The sequence below is a fragment of the Hypanus sabinus genome, chromosome 10 (assembly GCF_030144855.1).
Source record: "Hypanus sabinus isolate sHypSab1 chromosome 10, sHypSab1.hap1, whole genome shotgun sequence".
Lineage (NCBI taxonomy): Eukaryota > Metazoa > Chordata > Chondrichthyes > Myliobatiformes > Dasyatidae > Hypanus > Hypanus sabinus.
The window spans coordinates 101484012-101503890 of record NC_082715.1 but is presented as its reverse complement, the minus strand read 5'-3'; the positions used below and the strand labels follow the sequence as shown (position 1 = coordinate 101503890).

Below are 19879 nucleotides of genomic sequence, written 5' to 3'. Positions count from 1 at the left end.
TTAAATATTGAGCATATTTCTCAAGCTTGCAATGTGAAATGGCAAGTTTTGAAAAATAGTTAATGAAATAAATTATCCTGCTATGAAATGGGTAAGTAAATAAATGCAATTTGCAAGTAACGAAAGATAAAACATTCAACTATATGAAATTAAAGGCTTTTGAGGGATACGTATAGGGAGGACATTTGACCTGATTGAGGAGTTTAGAACTTGCAGCCACAATCTTAATGTAAGGGTAGACCTTAAGTAGTGAGTACAGATCTGGTCACCATACAATGGGAAGGATGTGATAGCAAAATAGAACGTGGAAAAGATTCAGCAGGAAGTTGCTGTGGATACAAGGAGAGCTTGGATAGGTGGAGTTTATTCTCAAGGGAATGAAGGAGGCTGAGAGAAGAACTTAAAGTTCACAAAATTATAGCCCAGTGACTCTTATTTCAGTAGTTGGTAAGTTGATGGAGAAGATCCTGAGAGGCAGGATTTATGATCATTTGGAGAGGCATAATATGATTCGGAGTAGTCAGCATGGCTTTGTCAAAGGCAAGGTTGTGCCTTACGAGCCTGATTGAATTTTTTGAGGATGTGACTAAACACATTGATGAAGGTAGAGCAGTAGCAGTAGTGTATATGAATTTCAGTAAAGCATTTGATAAGGTACCCTATGCAAGGCTTATTGAGAAAGTAAGGGGTGTCAGGTTACAGTGGGACAACAGTAGGTTGCAAGTCTGGGCAGATGGAGTTCAACCCAGATAAATGTGAGGTGGTTCATTTTGGTAGGTCAAATATGATGGCAGAATATAGTATTAATGGTAAGACTCTTGGAAGTATGGTGGATTAGAAGCATCTTGGGGTCCATGTCCATAGGACACTCAAAACCGCTGCTCAGGTTGACTGTGTGATTAAGAAGGTGTGGTGTATTGGCCGTCGTCAACCATGGAATTGAGTTTAAGAGCTGAGAGGTAATGTTACAGCTATATAGGACCCTGGTCAGACCTCACTTGGAGTACTGTGCTCAATTCTGGTCACCTCACTACAGGAAGGATGTGGAAACCATAGAAAGGGTGCAGAGGAGGATTACAAGGATGTTGCCTGGATTGGGGAGCATGCCTAATGAGAATAGGTTGAGTGAACTTGGCCTTTTCTTCTTGGAGTGAACGGGAATAAGAGTTGACTTGATTGAGGTATATAAGATGATGAGATGCATTGATCTTGCAGATAGTCAGAGGCTTTTTCCTAAGGCTGACATGGCTAACATGAGAGGAAATAGTTTTAAGGTGTTTGGAAGTAGGTACAGAAGACATGTCAGGGTAAGTTTTTTTACACAGAGAGTGGTGAGTGCCTGGAATGGACTGCCAGCGATGGTGGTGGAAGCAGATACCATAGGATCTTTTAAGAGATTCCTGGATAGGTACATGGAGATTAGAAAAATAGAGGGCTATGGGTAACCCTAGGTAATTCCTAGAGTAAGTACATGTTTTGCACAACATTGTGGGCTGAAGGGCCTGTATTGTGCTGTAGGGTTTCTATGTTAAGTTCTAAAAAAATTAGACCATAAGACATGGGAGCAAAATTAGGCTGTTTATCCCATCGAGTCTGTTCTGCCATTTCATCATGGCTGATCTGTTTCCTTATCAACCCCAATCACATGCCTTCTCCAAGTAATCTTTCATGCTGTGACAAATCAAGAACTAATCAAAATCCGCCTTAAATATACTCGATGACTGGGCCTCCACAGCAGCCTGTAAAATGAAAATCCACAGATTCGCCACCACTTGGCTAAAGAAATTCCTCCTCATCTCCATTCTAACGGGACATTCCTCTATTCTGAGGTTGTGTCCTCTGGTCCTAGACTCCCTCAGCACAGGAATCATCAACTCTGTATAGGCCTTTCAACATTCGATAGGTTTCAATGAGATTCCCACCTTGTTCTTCTGAATTTCAGCACGTGAAGGCCCAGCACCATCAAATGCTCTTCATATGATAAGCCTTTCATCTCTGAAATTATTCTTGTGGACCTCCTCTGAACCCTAACAAACGTCGGCACATCCTTTCTTAAGTAAGGGGCCTAAAACTGCTCACAGTACTCCCAAGTGAAGCCTCACCAGTGCCTTATAAAGCCCTAGTATTACATCCTTGCTTTTATATTCTAGTCCTCTTGAAATGAAAGCTAACATTGAATTTGCCTTCCTCATGCAACCTGCAAATTAACCTTTAGGGAATCCTCCACAAGACTCCCTTGATCCTTTACACCTCGCACTTTAGAATTTTCTCCCCATTTAGCAAATAGTCTATGCTTTATTCTTTCTACCAAAGTACATGACCATACACTTCCTGACACTGTATTCCATTTGCCACTTCTCCTAATCTGTCTAAATCCTTCTGTGGTCACCCTGCTTCTTCAACGCTACCTGTGCCGCCACCTATGTTCATAGTTTCTGCTAACTTGGCCACAAAGCCATCAATTCCGTTATCCAAATCATTGACATGCAATATAAAAGAATTCTGACCCCTGTGGAACACCACTAGTCACGAACAGCCAATCAGAAAAGGCTCCCTTTATTCCCACTCTTTGCCTCCTGCCAATCAGCCAATGCTCTATCCATGTTAGTATCCTTCCTGTAATACCATGGGCTGTTATCTTATGAAGCAGCCTCATGTGCAGCACCTTTTCATAGGTCTTCTGAAAATCCAAGTGCATGATATCCACTGATTTTCCTTTGTCTGTCTTGCATATGCTTATGCCGTTTGTCCACCATTTCCTGTCCCCCATTTCTACTTCTCCAGTGCCATTTTCCAGTGGTCCAAGATCTACTCTTGCCTCTCCTTTTGCTCTTTCTATACCTGAAAAAATAGTTTGGTAGCCTCTTCAATATTGTTAGCTAGCTTACCTTCATATTTCATCTATTTCCCCTCCCCATCCCATGGGTTTTTTTAGTTGCCTTCTCTTAAAGTTTTCTTTATGTTGGCTTTAACTTCCCTTGTTAGCCATGGTTGCGTCACCCTGCCTTCAGAGTACAAATACTTCAGAAATGTCCTGGTTCACATCTTTACTATTACTGTAGGTACTTCACTTAGCAGCTCTGTGAGAGCTGTTTGTTCTGCTTCCAGCCTGTTTTGGTTATTGTTGAAGATGAGGGATGAGGTGGAATATGTGGTATCCAATTTTCTTGGTGAGGAACAGTAAGGTTTGTCTTGGGCTTTGGTTTGAGAGGAGATGAAGAAAGAAGACGCTGGGGAGAACCGGTTGTAGCCTGTGATCTGGTGGGAGACCCGTTTGTTAGAGATGGATTGCAAGCAACATTCAAAAGGTGGTGTGTGCTTTCACGTTGACCAAGAGCCCAGTGCGTGAGTGATAGAGAAGTTCAAGATGAGCTCCAACTTGTGCACACTTGGTCGTTTAATTAGAATGGGCCCTTTTCTTTTTGTTATTCTTTACTAATCCTTCAGTTAAGATTCTATAATCCCTCTACTTGAATGCAGTGTACTATCTGTTATTTTGTGGCATTAATTTGTAACAGGGTAACAAATGACACAGCATCCATACAAACAGGGGACTTTGGGATGTGCTCACACCTGAATCACACACATTTGGCAGGGCGGGAGATTGTCTTCCCTAGAATTTCCCAAGGAAACCAGAGTGTTTCATTTCTTTGGGATGTATCCTGCGCCTTCAGAATTCCTCCTAGAAACTCCAGGCATTGCTGCTCAGCTGTTATCCCTTCTGGAGTCCCCTTCCAATCAATTTTGGCTAGCTCCTCTCCCACACCTCTGTAATTCCCTTTACTCTGCTGTAATACTGGTACATCTGAGGACATAGAGTCGAATCTTTTTTTTCCCAGGGCAGGGCAATCTAGAACTAGAAGATACAGGTTCATTGTGAGATTGAAGAAATTTAAAGGAGATCTGAGGACAATGTTTTCATACAATAGTGTGTAAGTTATCTGGGGCAAGCTGTCAGAGGTGGATACAGTTGCAATTTTTAAAGGCATTTGGTTAAGTACTTGTAGAGGAAAAATGCAGAGGTATGCAAACCTTATGTGGTCAAATGGGATTAGCATAGATAAGCATCATGGTTTCCTTTGGGAAAATCTGTTGCACTTCTTTGAGGGAATAACACGCAGGATAGACCAAGGAGAATCAGTGGATGTTGTATACTTGGGTTTTCAGAGGGCCTTTGACAAGATGCACACATCAGGCTGCTTGGCAAGATTAGAGCGATAGTATTACAGGAACAATATTAGCATGTATAGAGCATTGGCTGATTGAAGTGAGGTGGAGTGTGAATAAAGGGAGCCTTTTTTGTTTGGCTGCCAGTAACTTAATGGAATTGTGCAGGGGTTAGTGTTGGGACCACTTCTTTTTCTGTAGTATTTCAATGATTCAGATGATAGAATTGATGGCTTTGTGGTCAAGTTTGTGGACAATACGAAGGTAGGTGGAAGGGCACGTGGTGTTGGGCACGTGGCAGGGAGTCTGCAGAAGGAGAATGGGCAAAGAAGTGGCACATGGAACAAGTTGTCAGTAAGTGTATGGTCATGCACTTTGGTAGAATGAATAAAAGTATAGATCTTTTCTAAACGGAGAAAATTTAAAAATCTAGGTTTAAAAAAGGGACATGGTTTTCCTAAAGATTAGGTTGAGTCATTTTGAGGAAGGCAAATGCAATGTTAGCATTCATTTTGAGAGGATTAGAATATAAAAACACGAATTTAATGTTGAGAGTTTTTAAGACACTGGTGAGGCCTCATTTGGAGCATTGTGAGCAGTTTGGGGCCCCTTATCTAAGAAAGGCCGTGGAGATGTTGGACAGGGATCAGAGGAGGTTCACGAAAATGATTCTATGAATGAAAGGCTTATCGTATGAGGAGCATTTTATGGCTCTGGACCTGTACTTGCTGGAATTCAGAATGATCTCATTGAAACTTTCGAGCTTTGAAAGGTTTAGATGGAGAGGAGTGGACGAGCCTGAGGCAGAACCTCAGAATAGAAGGATGTTCATTTAGAACAGGGGTGAGGATGTATTTTTTTAGCCAATGAGTGGTGAATTTGTAAAATTCATTGGGTATATTTGAAGTGGAAATATACAAGTTCTTGATTAGTGAGGGCATGAAAGGTTACAGAGAGAAAGCAAGTGAATGGGGCTGATAGGGATGTGGATCAATCATGATCAAAAGATTCGATGAACCACACATTTAATTCTGTTCCTGTGTTGAATGGTCTTCGTGGAAGAGCTTCTTCTAAACAGCCATCCCCCTGAAGTGGAAACGAAGACAAGAGATTCACATACGCATGAAAACAGAGGACTGGGGTGCAAAACAATGGTAGCAAGTGCTCTGAACTGACAAGTCAAAATTTGAAATTTCTGGCTGAGACAGGAGGCAGTTTCTCAATAGAAGAGCTGGAGAACACTACACTCTGCTGCCATGAGTGAACCACTGTGGAGATTCCCTGCAGGTTTGGGACTGCATTTCTGCAAATTGAGTTGGTGATCTAGTTAGAGTTAATGGAATCCTCAATGCTGAGAAGTACAAGCAGATTCTCATCTAGCATGCAATATCATCAGGGAGGCATCTGGTTGGTCCCAAATTCATTCTTCAGCAAGATAATGACTCCATATACATCCAAGGTCATAAAGAACTATCTTCAGTGAAACTAAGGACAAGAAGCTCTGCAACAGATGTATGACCTCCATGGAGCCCTGATCTCAACATCATTGAGGCAGTCTGGGATTACCTAGAGATTCAGAAGCAGCAAGACATCCAAAGTCTGCATAGGAAGTGTGGAAAGTTCTCCCAGATACTTGGAACAACCTTGCAACCGATTTTCTTATCAGGACTGCAGAGCAGTGTACCTAAGAATTGATGCAGTTTTAAATAATTTGATTTAGTTCATTACTGCTTACTGCTCTGTATAGTTTTTTTGATATTTAGAAACTTTTAATTTCATTATTTTTGAAAACATCTTAATTTTACAGAATTTTTGATTAACACAAGCCGAAGACTTTTGTGTGGTATTGTAGATAAATAGATATACCAAATATATGTTTTGTTTTCATCAATTACATGCTCATCATAGTGGAAAGCAATAAAAGCTAATAACTATTTCTAGACAAAGGAGAAATGTTGAATCGCATTCAACTGCTTATAATAAATTGATTACAGAATCAGAAATATTCATTCCATGCAATTTGAAGCTAAAATGCTCCAGCAGTTTTTGATTAACTATACTCAACTTTTGCATCTAATGTGCAATTAGTAGCTAAGATAGTTTTTTTTCCCTCAGTGCTTTTGTAAGGTAATCATTTCAGTTGTTAAGCTTATTAATTTGCTTATTCTGTTTATAATTTAGCTGTTGGAGGGAAGCTTTGCTCGAGAAGTTAGCCATGAAGTGGATGGACTGATTTTTCAACCAACTGGGGTAAGCTTAATTTTTTTAAAAAACATGTAGTATAGTTAAGATTTTAACTGGAGTACAGTCATGTAGGAATTTAGGAAGTATTTAAGGAAACTCTGTAAACTTGCCGTTGACTATATGATCGAGTTATATGGCACAGATAAAGTTAATTCAAATTACACTAGTGTTTTTTTTGGGAAAGTAATTATCTAATTACTTCCCCATTTTACAGTTCTTTTAAGAAAAAAAGTTGACTAGGATTTAATCATTTGCTTTGTGCACAAATTACTTATCAGTTACCATTGAAACAAATATATTTGGATGCTAATATCATCTCTTTGATGGTTCATGGAAGCTTTCTTTAGGATTGCTGAAGCAATGTGGATCATAAATCCAAGATGGCTTTTATATAGTGAATCACATTTATCAACGTTCCGTCAGTAGGAGAAGTTGATGTAGTTCCTTAAAGAGTCTTTAATTGTTAAATTTAATGTACTTCCCATAAAGGAAAAGCGTATCTTATTTTGAAAGTAAGTACTCAAATTAAAGGATTCTCACTCATTGTCCTTTATCTCCCTCAGTCAGAAACCTGTAGACTGTCTATTGTCTTGATGCTCACCTGTCCTTGGACTGATGACTATGGAACTTCAAACACCAAAGAATGTGATCAGAGTAGATGTTGACCTACTGAGAGTATGAATTAGAGTAGCCTGACTCTACTACTGAAGGAACATCTTTGTATGTTTCTATTTATTGCCAAAATGAAAGGAAACAAGTGCTTTTGTTATTGTACCTTTCAATTAGACAGTTACGTGGAGTTGTCTGCTGTAATTAAAAATGTCTACTTTAAGAACTGAGGAAGCTGCAGTTTGATATTTGATGGAGAGCTGTCATTTTAGATAGCTTGTCTATTCCTACATAACAGCTCAGGGACAAGAAAGTATAGTCAACTTTTATTAATACAAAGCTCAGGGAAAGTCAGACCTGTGAGAAGGATGCAAAGATACTCCAATATGGTTTTTGAAGAGCCGAATGAATCAGAAAATGCAAGACAGAAGCATGGATCAATGTGAGATTAGCTTTGGTTTTAAACACGGTTTATTATGTGGAGAGATTAAAGGTAGTGAAAGTACAAGACCAGGGCATTCTTCTACACCAATCACTGATAGCAGTTTGGAAAGCAAATTATATTGGTGTCATTCCTTGCTAAAGTGAGTACCGGACAAAGGATATCTTGCTGCAGCCATACAGGGTCTTGGCGTCATCTGCTATTATTTGTGTCATTCTAATTTCCTTATCTCACCAAAGACGTTCTTGCCAAGGAAGAATTGCAACAAAGGTTTATACTATCAACCCCAAATTTCCAATTGTAGGTATGCCTTATCCGTTCCATTTCACTGGTCTTCCCATGTTTGTTCCTTTTCCCATAATCCAGCATCCCCCCCCCCCCAACCCATTTTCATTCCGCTTCCCCTCCTGGATCCATTTCCACCTATTGGAACCCCTCACTCATCCAATTCCGTCTGCCCATTACTTAACAGGTTCCCATCATTGCTTACTTATCAGATTACACGTCTGCTGGCCTTCATGTCCTTGCTCATCACCCTCCAGCCTCTGTCTCTACTTTTACCTCCCCTTCCCCCACCTAGCTCCATCTGCCCCATCTCCATCCTTCCCCTCATCACTTGCCTGCTTCGCTTACCCAACACCTTCCCCATCCACCCCCTCCCCTGGCTGCATCTTCATATCATTACCTCATCTCTCTTCCGTTCATTTTTCTCATGCAACCCTTCTCCACTTTATACCTCTGCCCGCGACTCTCTCATACTCTTTCACTCCCCATGTAAGGTCTTGATCTGAAACACCAAATCCTTTCCCTTCACAGATGCTGCCTGGCCCACTGAGTTCCTCCAATGGATTGTTTGCTTTAAAAGACTAATTCCTGGGGTGGAAGAACTGATGCATGTATAGAGATTTAGTAAGTCATAAGATGTAGGAACTGAGTTAGGCCATTTGGCCCATCTGGTCTTCTCCACCATTTTATCATAGGTGATCCTTTCCCCTCTCAGTCACAAACTCTGACCTACTCCTTGTACCTCTTCATGCCCTGACTAATCAAGAATTTATCAACCTCTGCCTTAAATATACCCAGAGACTTGGCCTCCCCAGCTGCCTTTTACTAAGAATTCTACATATTCATCACTTAGGTCAATAATGAGAACGTATCTCATAAAAACCCTAACATGTCAAGACTGAACAAACAAAAGTGCTTGTTCTCACTGATTAGGGACTGCAAAACCAACTTTTACAGCTTTGGAACATAGGATGTGCCAAGTTCAGGTGAAATTTTGCACCCAGAATAAACACTACCAAGGTGCATGGAGTATGCCTATGGAGCTGAATAGACTGTACTCCTGTTTTCAGTTTCTACAATAAGCATGTCCAATGGAACATCATGGCAGGTATTCAGCAGCACCCCAATGCCCTCTGGGTTGACAGCATTGTATTTTCTTAGCAGTCTTCTGATGAATTAAAGTACCACTCTGAATTTTAGTTAAAAGCCAAGGAGCTGTATCAAGGTGTTGGATATCTTCATCCCAGAATATCAGTCTGTAATGAAAGTCAAAGATTGTATTGTTATGTTTTGAATATTTTTAGTTTATTAAATCATTTATTCAAATAAATATGGAGGATATATATTTAGGCAAGGTTCTCTGGCTAAAATCAGTAGTTGTGGATTGTCATTGTAGCCATATTTGTGACCCATTAGCAATTTCTATAGGACAATATCAATGAATTAAATCTTATCATGAGATATGACAGTTACTTTGTGTTTTTTGTAGGAAAACATTATCCTCAATCAAGTGTCTGTACTCGAGTTCCTTTTATGAGGTGAAAACTGTGGGATACATTTATTTTTATCAAATGTGCTGTGCACATTCATTGGGAATTAGGAATCAACTGCTCTTTGATTAATGGCATCTAAGTTTTCCTTCCAACAGAAAATCATCACTGAAACTGCTTTCACTGTTTTCATTCCACATGCAGTAATTTTACTGTTTTTAATTTATGCTTTGTCAATCAATATAATTGGTATAGTCTTTTCTAAATGATTCTATTGTACAGCTGTATTTTGCAGAAACATTATAACAGTGGGATAAATACAGCACATAACCTTTTTAGTACTGTATTAAGCAGCTGTGCTGACGATAATAATAGGTGTTAAATAAGATAATCGGATATGCATCTTGATGAAACAAATCAAGCGATAAATTCCTATTTGTGAAAGCAAGCTAATTTTTACTTGCAGAGAATATTTTGCCTCCAAAAGGTTTTTCTTTTGCAATCTTAGTAGCTTCTCATTTTCTTGACTGGAAGTTGAAGTCTTCTAGTACTTGCATGTCACAGTCATCTAAAAAAGGAATAAGCAAGAATAAATGCTGGCCTTGTCCGTATTGCCCAAGTCTTATAAATGAATTAAGTTTGAGAATGGATAAAATGTTTGTTGATGGAAGGTGTAATTGATTAAAAAAAACAAAAAGGAATTTGGCTTTGTAGTGTACAATACTGTGCCAATATTCTCTTTTTGCATTTGATTTCAATAGAGGATTCTGCTCAAGGAGCAATAAAAATGGAGGTAGGTTTGGCAAATAGCTTTAAAGTAGAAGGGAGGTATTTAAAAGCTGGTAGTGCCGAAACAGAAGAGTCTGAATTGAATATATCCAAGGTTATTGAGAAAAGCTAAAGCTAGGGTATTGTGAACAGTCATCAGACTTATCAGATATGTTTCCTGTAAAGAGTATTCAGCCCCTCCCCCCCCCCCCCCCCCCGAAACATTAGATTTAATTTGGCTTTTTTCACACCAATCAACAGAAAAAGACTCTTTTGTGTCAAAGTGAAAACAAATCGGTCTAAATTTATTCCAATTATTAAACACAAAATAATTAATTGCATAATTACTCACCCCCTTCAAGTCAGTATTCGGTAGATGCACCTTTGACAACAATTACGGCCTTGAATCTGTGGGTCTGTATCAGCTTTGCACACTGTGGGTTTTCCCATTCTTTACAGAACTGTCCAAGCTCTGTCTGGTTGCATGGGGATTGTTAGTGAACAGTACTTTGCAACTCCAGTTCTTAATTGGGTTGAGGTCTGTCCACTCCGGACATTGACTTTGTTATTTTTAGTCCATTTCTGTATAGCTTTGGTTTTTTTGCTTGGGGTCATTGTCTTGCCAAAAAAACAAATCTACTCCCAAGTCACAGTTCTCTTGCAGAGTGAATCAAGATTTCCTGCAGGATTTCCTTGTATTTTGCTGCATTCATTTTACGCTCTATCTTCACAAGCTTTCCACGGCCTGCTGCAGTGAAGCATCCCCACAGCAAAAGGCAGCCATCACCATTCTTCACGCTAGGGATAGTGTGTTTTTGATGATGTGTGATGTACAGCTTATGCCAAACATAGAGTTTAGTCTGATGACCAAAAATCTAAATTTTGGTTTCATCAGACCATAGAACATTCTTTCAGCAGACTTCAGAGTCTCCCACTTGCCTTCTGGCAAACTCTAGCCATAATTTCATTTGAGTTTTTTTCAACAGTGGCTTTTTCTTTGCCACTCTCCCACGAAGCTGTGACTGGTGAAGTACCCGGGTAATAGTTGTATGCACTGTCTGTCCCATGTCAGCCACTGAAGTTTGTAACTCCTCCAGAGTTTTCATAGGTCTCTTGGTGGCCTCCCTCACTAGTTCCCTTCTTGCACAGTTTTTGAGACCGCCTGCTCTGGGCAGATTTACAGCCATACCATATTCTTTCCATTTCTTCATGATTGACATAGCTGTACTCCAATGGATATTCAGTGACTTGGAAATGCTCTTGTTTCCATCTCCTGAGTTGTGCTTTTCATTAACCTTTCTCACAGAGTTGCTTGGAGTGTGCTTTGGTCGTGGTGGTGTAGCAAGATACTGACTCACCAGCGGTTGGACCTTCCAGATACAGGTGTATTTTTACTGCAATCAATTGAAACATTGTACATAATGATCTCTATTTAACTAATGATGTGACTTCTAAAACCAGTTGGCTGCACCAGTGAAGATTTGGCACATCATATTAAAGAGGGTGAATAGTTATGCAATCAATTATTTTGTGTTTTATATTTGTAATTAATTTGGGTCACCTTGTAGTGATCTGTTTTCACTTTGACACAGCAGAGTCTTTTTCTGTTGACCAGTGTCCAAAAAAAGCCAAATTAAATCCACTGTGATTCAATGTTGTAAAACAATAGGCATGAAAACTTCCAGGGGGGCGGGGGTAAATACTTTTTATAGGCACTGCATGAGGAGTGATACTAGGCCAGTCAATCTAATGGTGTTGACCCTGTTTCTTGAAACAATCTAGGAGATAGTAACGTGACATTTAGAATTGGAGCTTCCCATCAATCACATTGCCCCACTTAGTTACCTTTAAACTATTCTCTTTCACTTGGCCATCATTTCTGCCTACGTAACTAGGGACGGTTTACAGTAGCCAATTAACCTCCTTGACTATAGAATATTGGAGGAAGCCGGAGCATCAGGTGGAAACTGTTATGGTCCAGGGAGAATGTACAGACACTGCATGACAGCACCAGGACAATTACGTGTCTGTGGACCCGTGTGATTGAAACAGCACTTGACTGAATTCTTTCAACAAGTATGGAGAGAATTGAAGAGAGCAATGCAATTTTATTTTGTGTATGTGGACTTGCAGGCATAATTGATAAAGCACTGTATAATTGACTAACTAACAAAGTTAATTGTAAGGATTTAGAAAGAACAGCTGCATGTCAAGAAAATTGACCGGATGTCAGGAAGCAAGGACCAGTGATTATAGGGTATATTTCAGTTTGGATGGAAGTATAAGCAGGAGTTCCACAAGGATCTGCATAAGGACCACTACTCTTAATGATTATTATTGATCGAGATATGGAGATTTGGGGCATAAATTCAGAGTTTTGAGATGTCCTCATACTTAAAAATAAAGTCATCGAGGATGGCGATATACTTAATGAGAATATAGCACATATTAGATAATTATGTTCCATATGTTGTGCTGATTTCTTGGTAGAGCTAACCATGAAGTATTCTTGAAAGTTACCACTGAGACTGCTTCCACTGTAATTCACAGTGTGAACACAAAGTCTGTTGTCTCTTTAACTTTGTCATTCACTTTCAATGTGAATTCTCTGGCAGTCGACTCTTTTCCCCAATGGAAATGCTTCATTTTATTAACAGTCAAAACTTCTATCAGATCACTTAATCTACTCTGCTCAAAGAGAACTATCTCATGGTTTGCATTCTTTCTACTTTACAGGTGTTCAGTTTTGAATTCATTATGAAGAGATAGTTTTTCTATTCACTTTCACATAAGTTCATGATAAGTTGTTGGACTCATTTGGGAAACTTCTTTTCTCTAATCAGCCGTTTGCATGTCGGGCCAGATACAGTGATTTAGAGGTAGAAGTATAGTATTATGCTAGTTTCTGACAAAGGGTTTATGGGCTCAAACCCTTGACTGTTATTCTTCCCACATCTGCTACCTGTTGAGTTTTTCCAGCATTTTGTACATACCTTTCAGGTTTCAAGCATCTGCAGTTTTATTTTCAACACATCAAACTTTTGTAAATAAATTGAGTTCATTGTTCAGAACTTTTAGGGAAGCTACAGAAGGACGTTTTCTGGCCCTTGAAAGATATGCTAGATCAAGCTGTGGAAAAAGAACACTGACTTTAAAAACAAAATCTTCACCTATTACAGGATATCCTGCAAGTGACTCTTTTATGAGTTCCATATTTCAAAATTAATTTTGTTTGGTTAATAGCCTTTTTTATGCCACAGAAGCTGGTATAGATTCTAGAAAAAGAAAACGTCAATTAGCAAAAAATAGGACTGATACTGTCTTGGCCTGAAATGTCAACTGTTACTTCCTTTCCATTGATGCTGCCTGACTTGCTGAGTTCCTCCAGCATTTTCTATGTTTTACTCTGGATTTTCAGCATCTGCAAAATCTCTTGTATAATTTTGCAATTATATTTCTGAGATGACTTCTGTTTCAATATTCTGGTCTAGTTGTTGTGTATTAATTAGATATACTTGACATTCACTTGAAATATCAACAAGTTACGGAGATTTATTTTATAGAGAAGCTCATTACGTTCAAAATCCTCTGTACCAAATAATGAACTAATAGTTGACTGAGTCTGGTACAGATAAGCCCATATTCAAAATGTTTGGTGCAGTGCATAAGGTCCTAAACAAGATAGGACCTCATGGCATTGCAGGAAAGGTACTAGCACAGAAGATTAGCTGACTGGCTGAGTGGGGAAAAAAAAGGAGGCCTTTTCTGACCAATTGGGAAACAATTAGGTTCTGTCTTAAATATACCCACAAACTTGGCCTCCAACGCCGTCTGTGGCAGTGCATTCCACAGATTCACTACTCTCTGGCTACTCCAACAGCGACAGCTCCCATGACGACAGCTCCACTTGGTGGTGCCTAATAGAGACTGGGTTTTTAAGGCTCTTTGTTGGACCTGCACGGGATCGCTTCTGTTCCATCTGTGCAGTATTCCAATCAACTTGCAGATTGAATCGGTAGTAAGGAAGACAAATATTAAGTGAGTTTTTATTTCAAGAAGATTAGAATATATAAACTAGGATGTTATGTTGAGGCTTTGTGAGGTGTTGTCCAGACTACATTTGGAGTATTGTGTGCAGTTTTGGGCCCCGTATCCAGGGCTGGCATTGGAGAGGATCCAGAGGAGGATTATGAGAATGATCCCAGGAATGAAAAGGTTAATGAGGAACATGCAATGGCTCTGGGCCTGTACTCACTGAAGTTCCGAAAATGAGAGGGGTCTTCTGGAAAGCTACTGACAACTGAAAAGCCTGGATTGAGTGGACATTGAGAGCACGTTATCAATTATGGGAGAGTCTAGGACCAGCGGCCCAGCTTCATAATAAAAGGATGTCCTTTTAGAACTGAGATGAGGATTTTTTTTAGCCAGAGGCTGGTGAGTTTGTGGAATTTATTCCCACAGATTGGCAGTGGAAACCAAGTCATTGGCTATTGTGCTGTCTTTACGACAGTTATTTAGTTTATAATATTTTCGCTTAGTAATTCATTCGATAGTATTTTCTAGTTAGAATTAGAAGTGTTTAAAGTATATTCATTGCATGTAAAATATATCGGCATGTGATGACGTCACATCCGGTTTCGCCGCGTCTTGTGGGAAAATACCGGTTTGAAATTAGCGCGAGGGTGGGGGCTTACCACGAGGCTCACCTGAGCAGAAGTTGTTTTGCAGGCATGAGAAATCACAGTGAGAGCAACGCTGTAAGTTAATAGATAATCTATATGTTGAACTAAGATGTTAATGCCGATCCTGTTAGAAGTAACGACGGTCGATAATGTTTATGCTTTCGTTAGTTAAAGAGTCGCGGATAGTTTGCATGGAAGTGTATTTAAAGTAGTCAATGGAGCAGGTAAACTCTCCCTGTATACTGCACCTTAGTGTAATGTAGTTATAGTCACCTTTGCAAGTATTTACACTTGAAATGTGATATTAAGGAAGGAACAAATACTGTATCAATCTTGTATTGTTTTATCAACAGTTTTCACCATATGTTAATGTGAAGAGTGAACAGTAAATGGTTAATCTTACTGTGATCTGGTTCTTATTAACTGTGGTTTATCGCGACGTTTAATTCGGCGTTCGTTACACGCGAAGGAGAACGTTACAGTGAAAAAGCGGCATTATCAGGTGTTTCAAGTGCTGCAATGTCAGCTCGATCCAGCATCAAGTCGACGCCGCCCAGCGACAAGGGCAGTAAACCGACATCAAGTAAGTCCACCCAGGCAAGAGCCAAGGCAGAAGCCGCCAAGGTGCGACTGCGTTACGCCAGACAAGAAGCAGTTTTGAAAATGAAACAGGTCACCAGAGAAGCCGAAGCGGCCGCCCGAGAAGCCGAAATCCAGAAAGAAAAGGCTGCCAGAGAAGCCGAAGCGGCCGCCCGAGAAGCCGAAATCCAGAAAGAAAAGGCTGCCAGAGAAGCCGAAGCGGCCGCCCGAGAAGCCAAAATCCAGTTGGAAATGGCAAAAATATCGACAGAGTTGCAAGTGCTGCAGCTAGAAAGAGAAGAAGAAGCTGCCATGGCGGAAGCAAAGTACATAGAAGAAGCTGAAGGGTCGCGTGATCTGACCGCAGTAAGATCTACTTTAGAAAGGACCAGACTGGAACGCACAAGCGACTATGTACAATATCAAATAGACAGGCAGGCTCGTCTCCCCTCTCCATATGTATTCGATAACTTCCCCAGCTACGAGGAACCTCAGAGAGTCACGATTGCATCACATCCATACGAGGAAGAAAATTTACCCTCGCGGCTCCGTGATGAAGTCAAGAATGAAAGAACCGACAACGCTCCTTCACCCCCACAACAGGACAGCGGGGAGGGAGAGGTTCACTCCAGGACAACAATTGTCAGCTCGAACTGTACAGAAGTTTGCAGTCAAACTCAGTCAAGCCGTTCTTGTTCCAAGATCTGCCTCACTGAGGTGTACCCTAAAGAAGCACAACAAGACATTACCAAGCGTAAAGTAACCGACGAGACGCTAGGTCAGTCAGTTTTCGTTCAAACCGAGCACGGAAACAAACTTGCACAATCAGCTCAAGATACCATTTCTTTAAAACTCAAAGACACCAAGGTCTTCAGAGATGAAGCAAATAATGGGGTTGCCCCATTGCCTTTCAGAGAACCACGCCAGTGCTCACCAGATAACAAAGAGCAGGCAGTCAAACGGTTCACGTCCTTACGGAAAACCCGGAAAAGGAAACCTGAGATGCAGCAACGCACCCGATTGGCCCACGAGATACTGTGCACCCTAATGGCAGAGGTCACAGACATTATAAACGCACAATCGTTCCTACCTGTGTCTTCTGACCCAGAAAACCCCTTTATACTTTCGCCATCAATGCTCCTTACGCAGAAGGCAGGAGCACCTCCTCCACCAGGAGACTTCTCAGACAAGGATTTGTACACAAAGCAATGGAGACAAGTCCAGGCTCTGGCAAATCAGTTCTAGCCTTGCTGGAGACAAAAATATCTACCTTTGTTGCAACAGAGACAAAAGTGGACAGAACCCCACAGTAATCTTCAAGTTGAAGACTTAGTCCTGCTCAGGGACAAGCAAATCGCCCGCAACAGCTGGCCAATGGCCAGAATCACTGCTACATTCCCTAGCGGGGATGGACATGTCAGGAAGATCGAATTGAAGACTACTGACCAAGGCGATGTGAAAATTTACCAAGGGCCAGTTACAGAAGTTATTCTACTTCTACCCAATGACCGATTAAGAGACTAAGTTTTGTACTCTGCTCATTGTGACCTTACGAAGGTCAAGCGGGGAGTGTGCTGTCTTTACGACAGTTATTTAGTTTATAATATTTTCGCTTAGTAATTCATTCGATAGTATTTTCTAGTTAGAATTAGAAGTGTTTAAAGTATATTCATTGCATGTAAAATATATCGGCATGTGATGACGTCACATCCGGTTTCGCCGCGTCTTGTGGGAAAATACCGGTTTGGAATTAACGCGAGGGTGGGGGCTCACCACGAGGCAGACCCGAGCAGAAGTTGTTTTGCAGGCATGAGAAATCACAGTGAGAGCAACGCTGTAAGTTAATAGATAATCGATATATTGAACTAAGATGTTAATGCCAATCCTTTTAGAAGTAACGACGGTCGATAATGTTTATGCTTTCGTTAGTTAAAGAGTCGCAGATAGTTTGCATGGAAGTGTATTTAAAGTAGTCAATGGAGCAGGTAAACTCTCCCTGTATACTGCACCTTAGTGTAATGTAGTTATAGTCACCTTTGCAAGTATTTACACTTGAAATGTGATATTAAGGAAGGAACAAATACTGTATCAATCTTGTATTGTTTTATCAACAGTTTTCACCATATGTTAATGTGAAGAGTGAACTGTAAATGGTTAATCTTACTGCGATCTGGTTCTTATTAACTGTGGTTTATCTCGACATTTAATTCGGCGTTCGTTACACGCGAAGGAGAACGTTACAGGTATACTTAACACAAGGTAGATAGGTTCTTGATTAGTAAGGGTATCAAAGGTTACAGGGAGAAGACGAACAAGGTTGAGAAAAACTGATTGAATGGCAGAGCAGATTCAGTGGGCTGAATTGCCAAATTCTGCTCCTATGTCTTATGGTCTAATAAATAGGTCTGTAATCTTTCTTTAGATTGTAATATATACAGTGAAGTAAACATAGAGAGTAGGTCTGTACAACAGTGCTAGACATTTATTTGTGTATTTTATTGTTACCATCAGTTTATGTGAATTGATTTATCACTTGAGAGAGAAAACCGTGACAACAGCAGATGACCTTGTGATCTAAAGCTATAAGGTATTTTCATATTCACTCCAGATGTAATAGACCCAAAATTATTACCACCTGATTATCCCAGAAATTACTGTCATAGGTTTGCTGCCCTTGATCAATGCATTTTTTAACGAAATCCAGAAGCCCAGAAACCTAAGAATTGAGGGAGGAGGCTCAGGTTATGCAATTTATAGAACATATAGTCAATATATAAGGTAATTTAAAAATATTAGAATTATGATTAACTAACAGTAATTAGATATTGTGACCTCTATGTTGAATGGAAATTTTTGGAGATTGATCTAATTTTACATTACATCCTGGTTTTGAAATTCTTTATCCTGTTCTCAAATCTTGCAATAGTTCACTTCCCTTTGAAAGCTGTAGATCGCTTCAAGACTTTAGTGCTCCTCTTGCTCACCGCAATCCTTCCTGAGTTTAGTTACTTTACCATTGGTGGCTGTGACTTAAGCTGAAAAGGATATAATTGTGGAACTTCAAACCACTCCCTTCTTCTACCATAACCTTGAAATCTCCCTCTTTTGGTTGATGCCAAATTTTACTCAATATCCACAATTAGGCATTAAAAAAGCTTTTGGAACCAAGCCATAGATTGTTTTTTGCTCTGAAGCTAGTGATATGTGATCCAATACATCTAACAAACTCTTATCTACAAATTGATTTTGCCAACTAGTATAGCTTTCTGCACTCTATCAACCATTATTCACAGAAATTCTAAAGGATAATCCTATCTGTGAAAACATCCTGAGGGCTCTGAAAGTCTAGTTCCGCGATGAGATCTTTCAAAATACCATCCCACATATCAGTTTGAAGGAGTAGTTCGTTATTTCCATCTTTGAATTATGTGACAATAATTTCTTTGCATCTTCCTGAAATTGAACTTGGGGATCAGGAATTTTGTCATTTAAGTTTTCATAAAATTAGGAGATAATCTCTCATTCAGAAACCTTGCTCTTTTAAAAATTGGGTTACGAATAAACTTCTTTAGCCTACGTGTTTTTATGTTTGTTCTGTTTTAACCTTTTCATTTAGATATCAACGTGGTAATTATTACTTTCAGAGAAGACATAAGAGCTTATTGGGTATTCATGTAAACAGTGCTGTACAAAACAATGCTAGTTCAGCAGCATAATTAATGATTCTGTTCATGGATTTGACCTACTAATAGGAACTGCTTTGGTACTTTGCATAAGAAGCAGTGGGGCGTAACCTGTAGAATTTACTAATTCCATAGCATCAGCAACTTCCATTGCTATTAGCAATGTTTATGTAGCATGCACTTCAAAGGAAGAGTGTGCAAGAGTGAGCTATCAAATTGTTAAGGAACAAATAGAGTTTTAAAGGCTGGGGGAGCTTTTTAGATTTTGAGAAATTGTGAAGTAGCTGAAAGATTTGTGATGAACAAACAACTTGGAATCAGTGGAGCACAGGTTGAAACCTGGCATGTGCAGTACAAGAGAGGTTTTGGGGCTTTAGTAAACATGGATTATGATTATGAGGGTCTTTGTGTAGGTTTGTTGGAATGTAAGGTAACATTGAGGTTTGTCCAAACTATTGTTGTTTGGTAAGATAAATGATGGTCGGTGGATTTCGAGTGAATCAAAACTTAGCTTTGGATTGCTGTTGGAGTTTTTTTTCATGATAAATATATTGCATGCCTCCAAGAATACAGCTAGATTGAAATTGGACCTTGAGGTCCTAGAGCACCATTTACCTTGTACAGTAATGTTATTACTAATTTAAAAAGTCTGGTGCTCTGTCCAGATTTCCCACTGACATACGAGTGTATTATACGATATGCAACATTTGTCTAATTCACAGTATGAGAAGCTATTCCATTTGTTACAGGATTAAATTATTTTAGCATTAATTTTTCTTGCATAATTCTGTGACCAAACAGTCAAATACCTCTTTATATAAGTACCTGTCTCTCAGTATACATTAAATTGTGGTCTTTCCCATAGAGTCTTTTCATAGTTGCAAGCACTTACTCCTGCACTTTCAGAATGTCAACTACAAAGTTTTAATC

The 19879-nt window shown here is 39.7% G+C and overlaps 1 protein-coding gene across 1 annotated transcript in view; it reads left to right on the top strand.

Annotated features, from left to right (window-relative positions):
• Positions 1-19879, top strand: part of rngtt (RNA guanylyltransferase and 5'-phosphatase) — a 307137-nt gene that overhangs the window by 186734 nt on the left and 100524 nt on the right. Inside the window, exon 12 of the mRNA XM_059982400.1 lies at positions 6349-6417. Within this exon, the coding sequence (XP_059838383.1) occupies positions 6349-6417 (69 nt within the window). The remainder of the gene's footprint in view (positions 1-6348; positions 6418-19879) is intronic.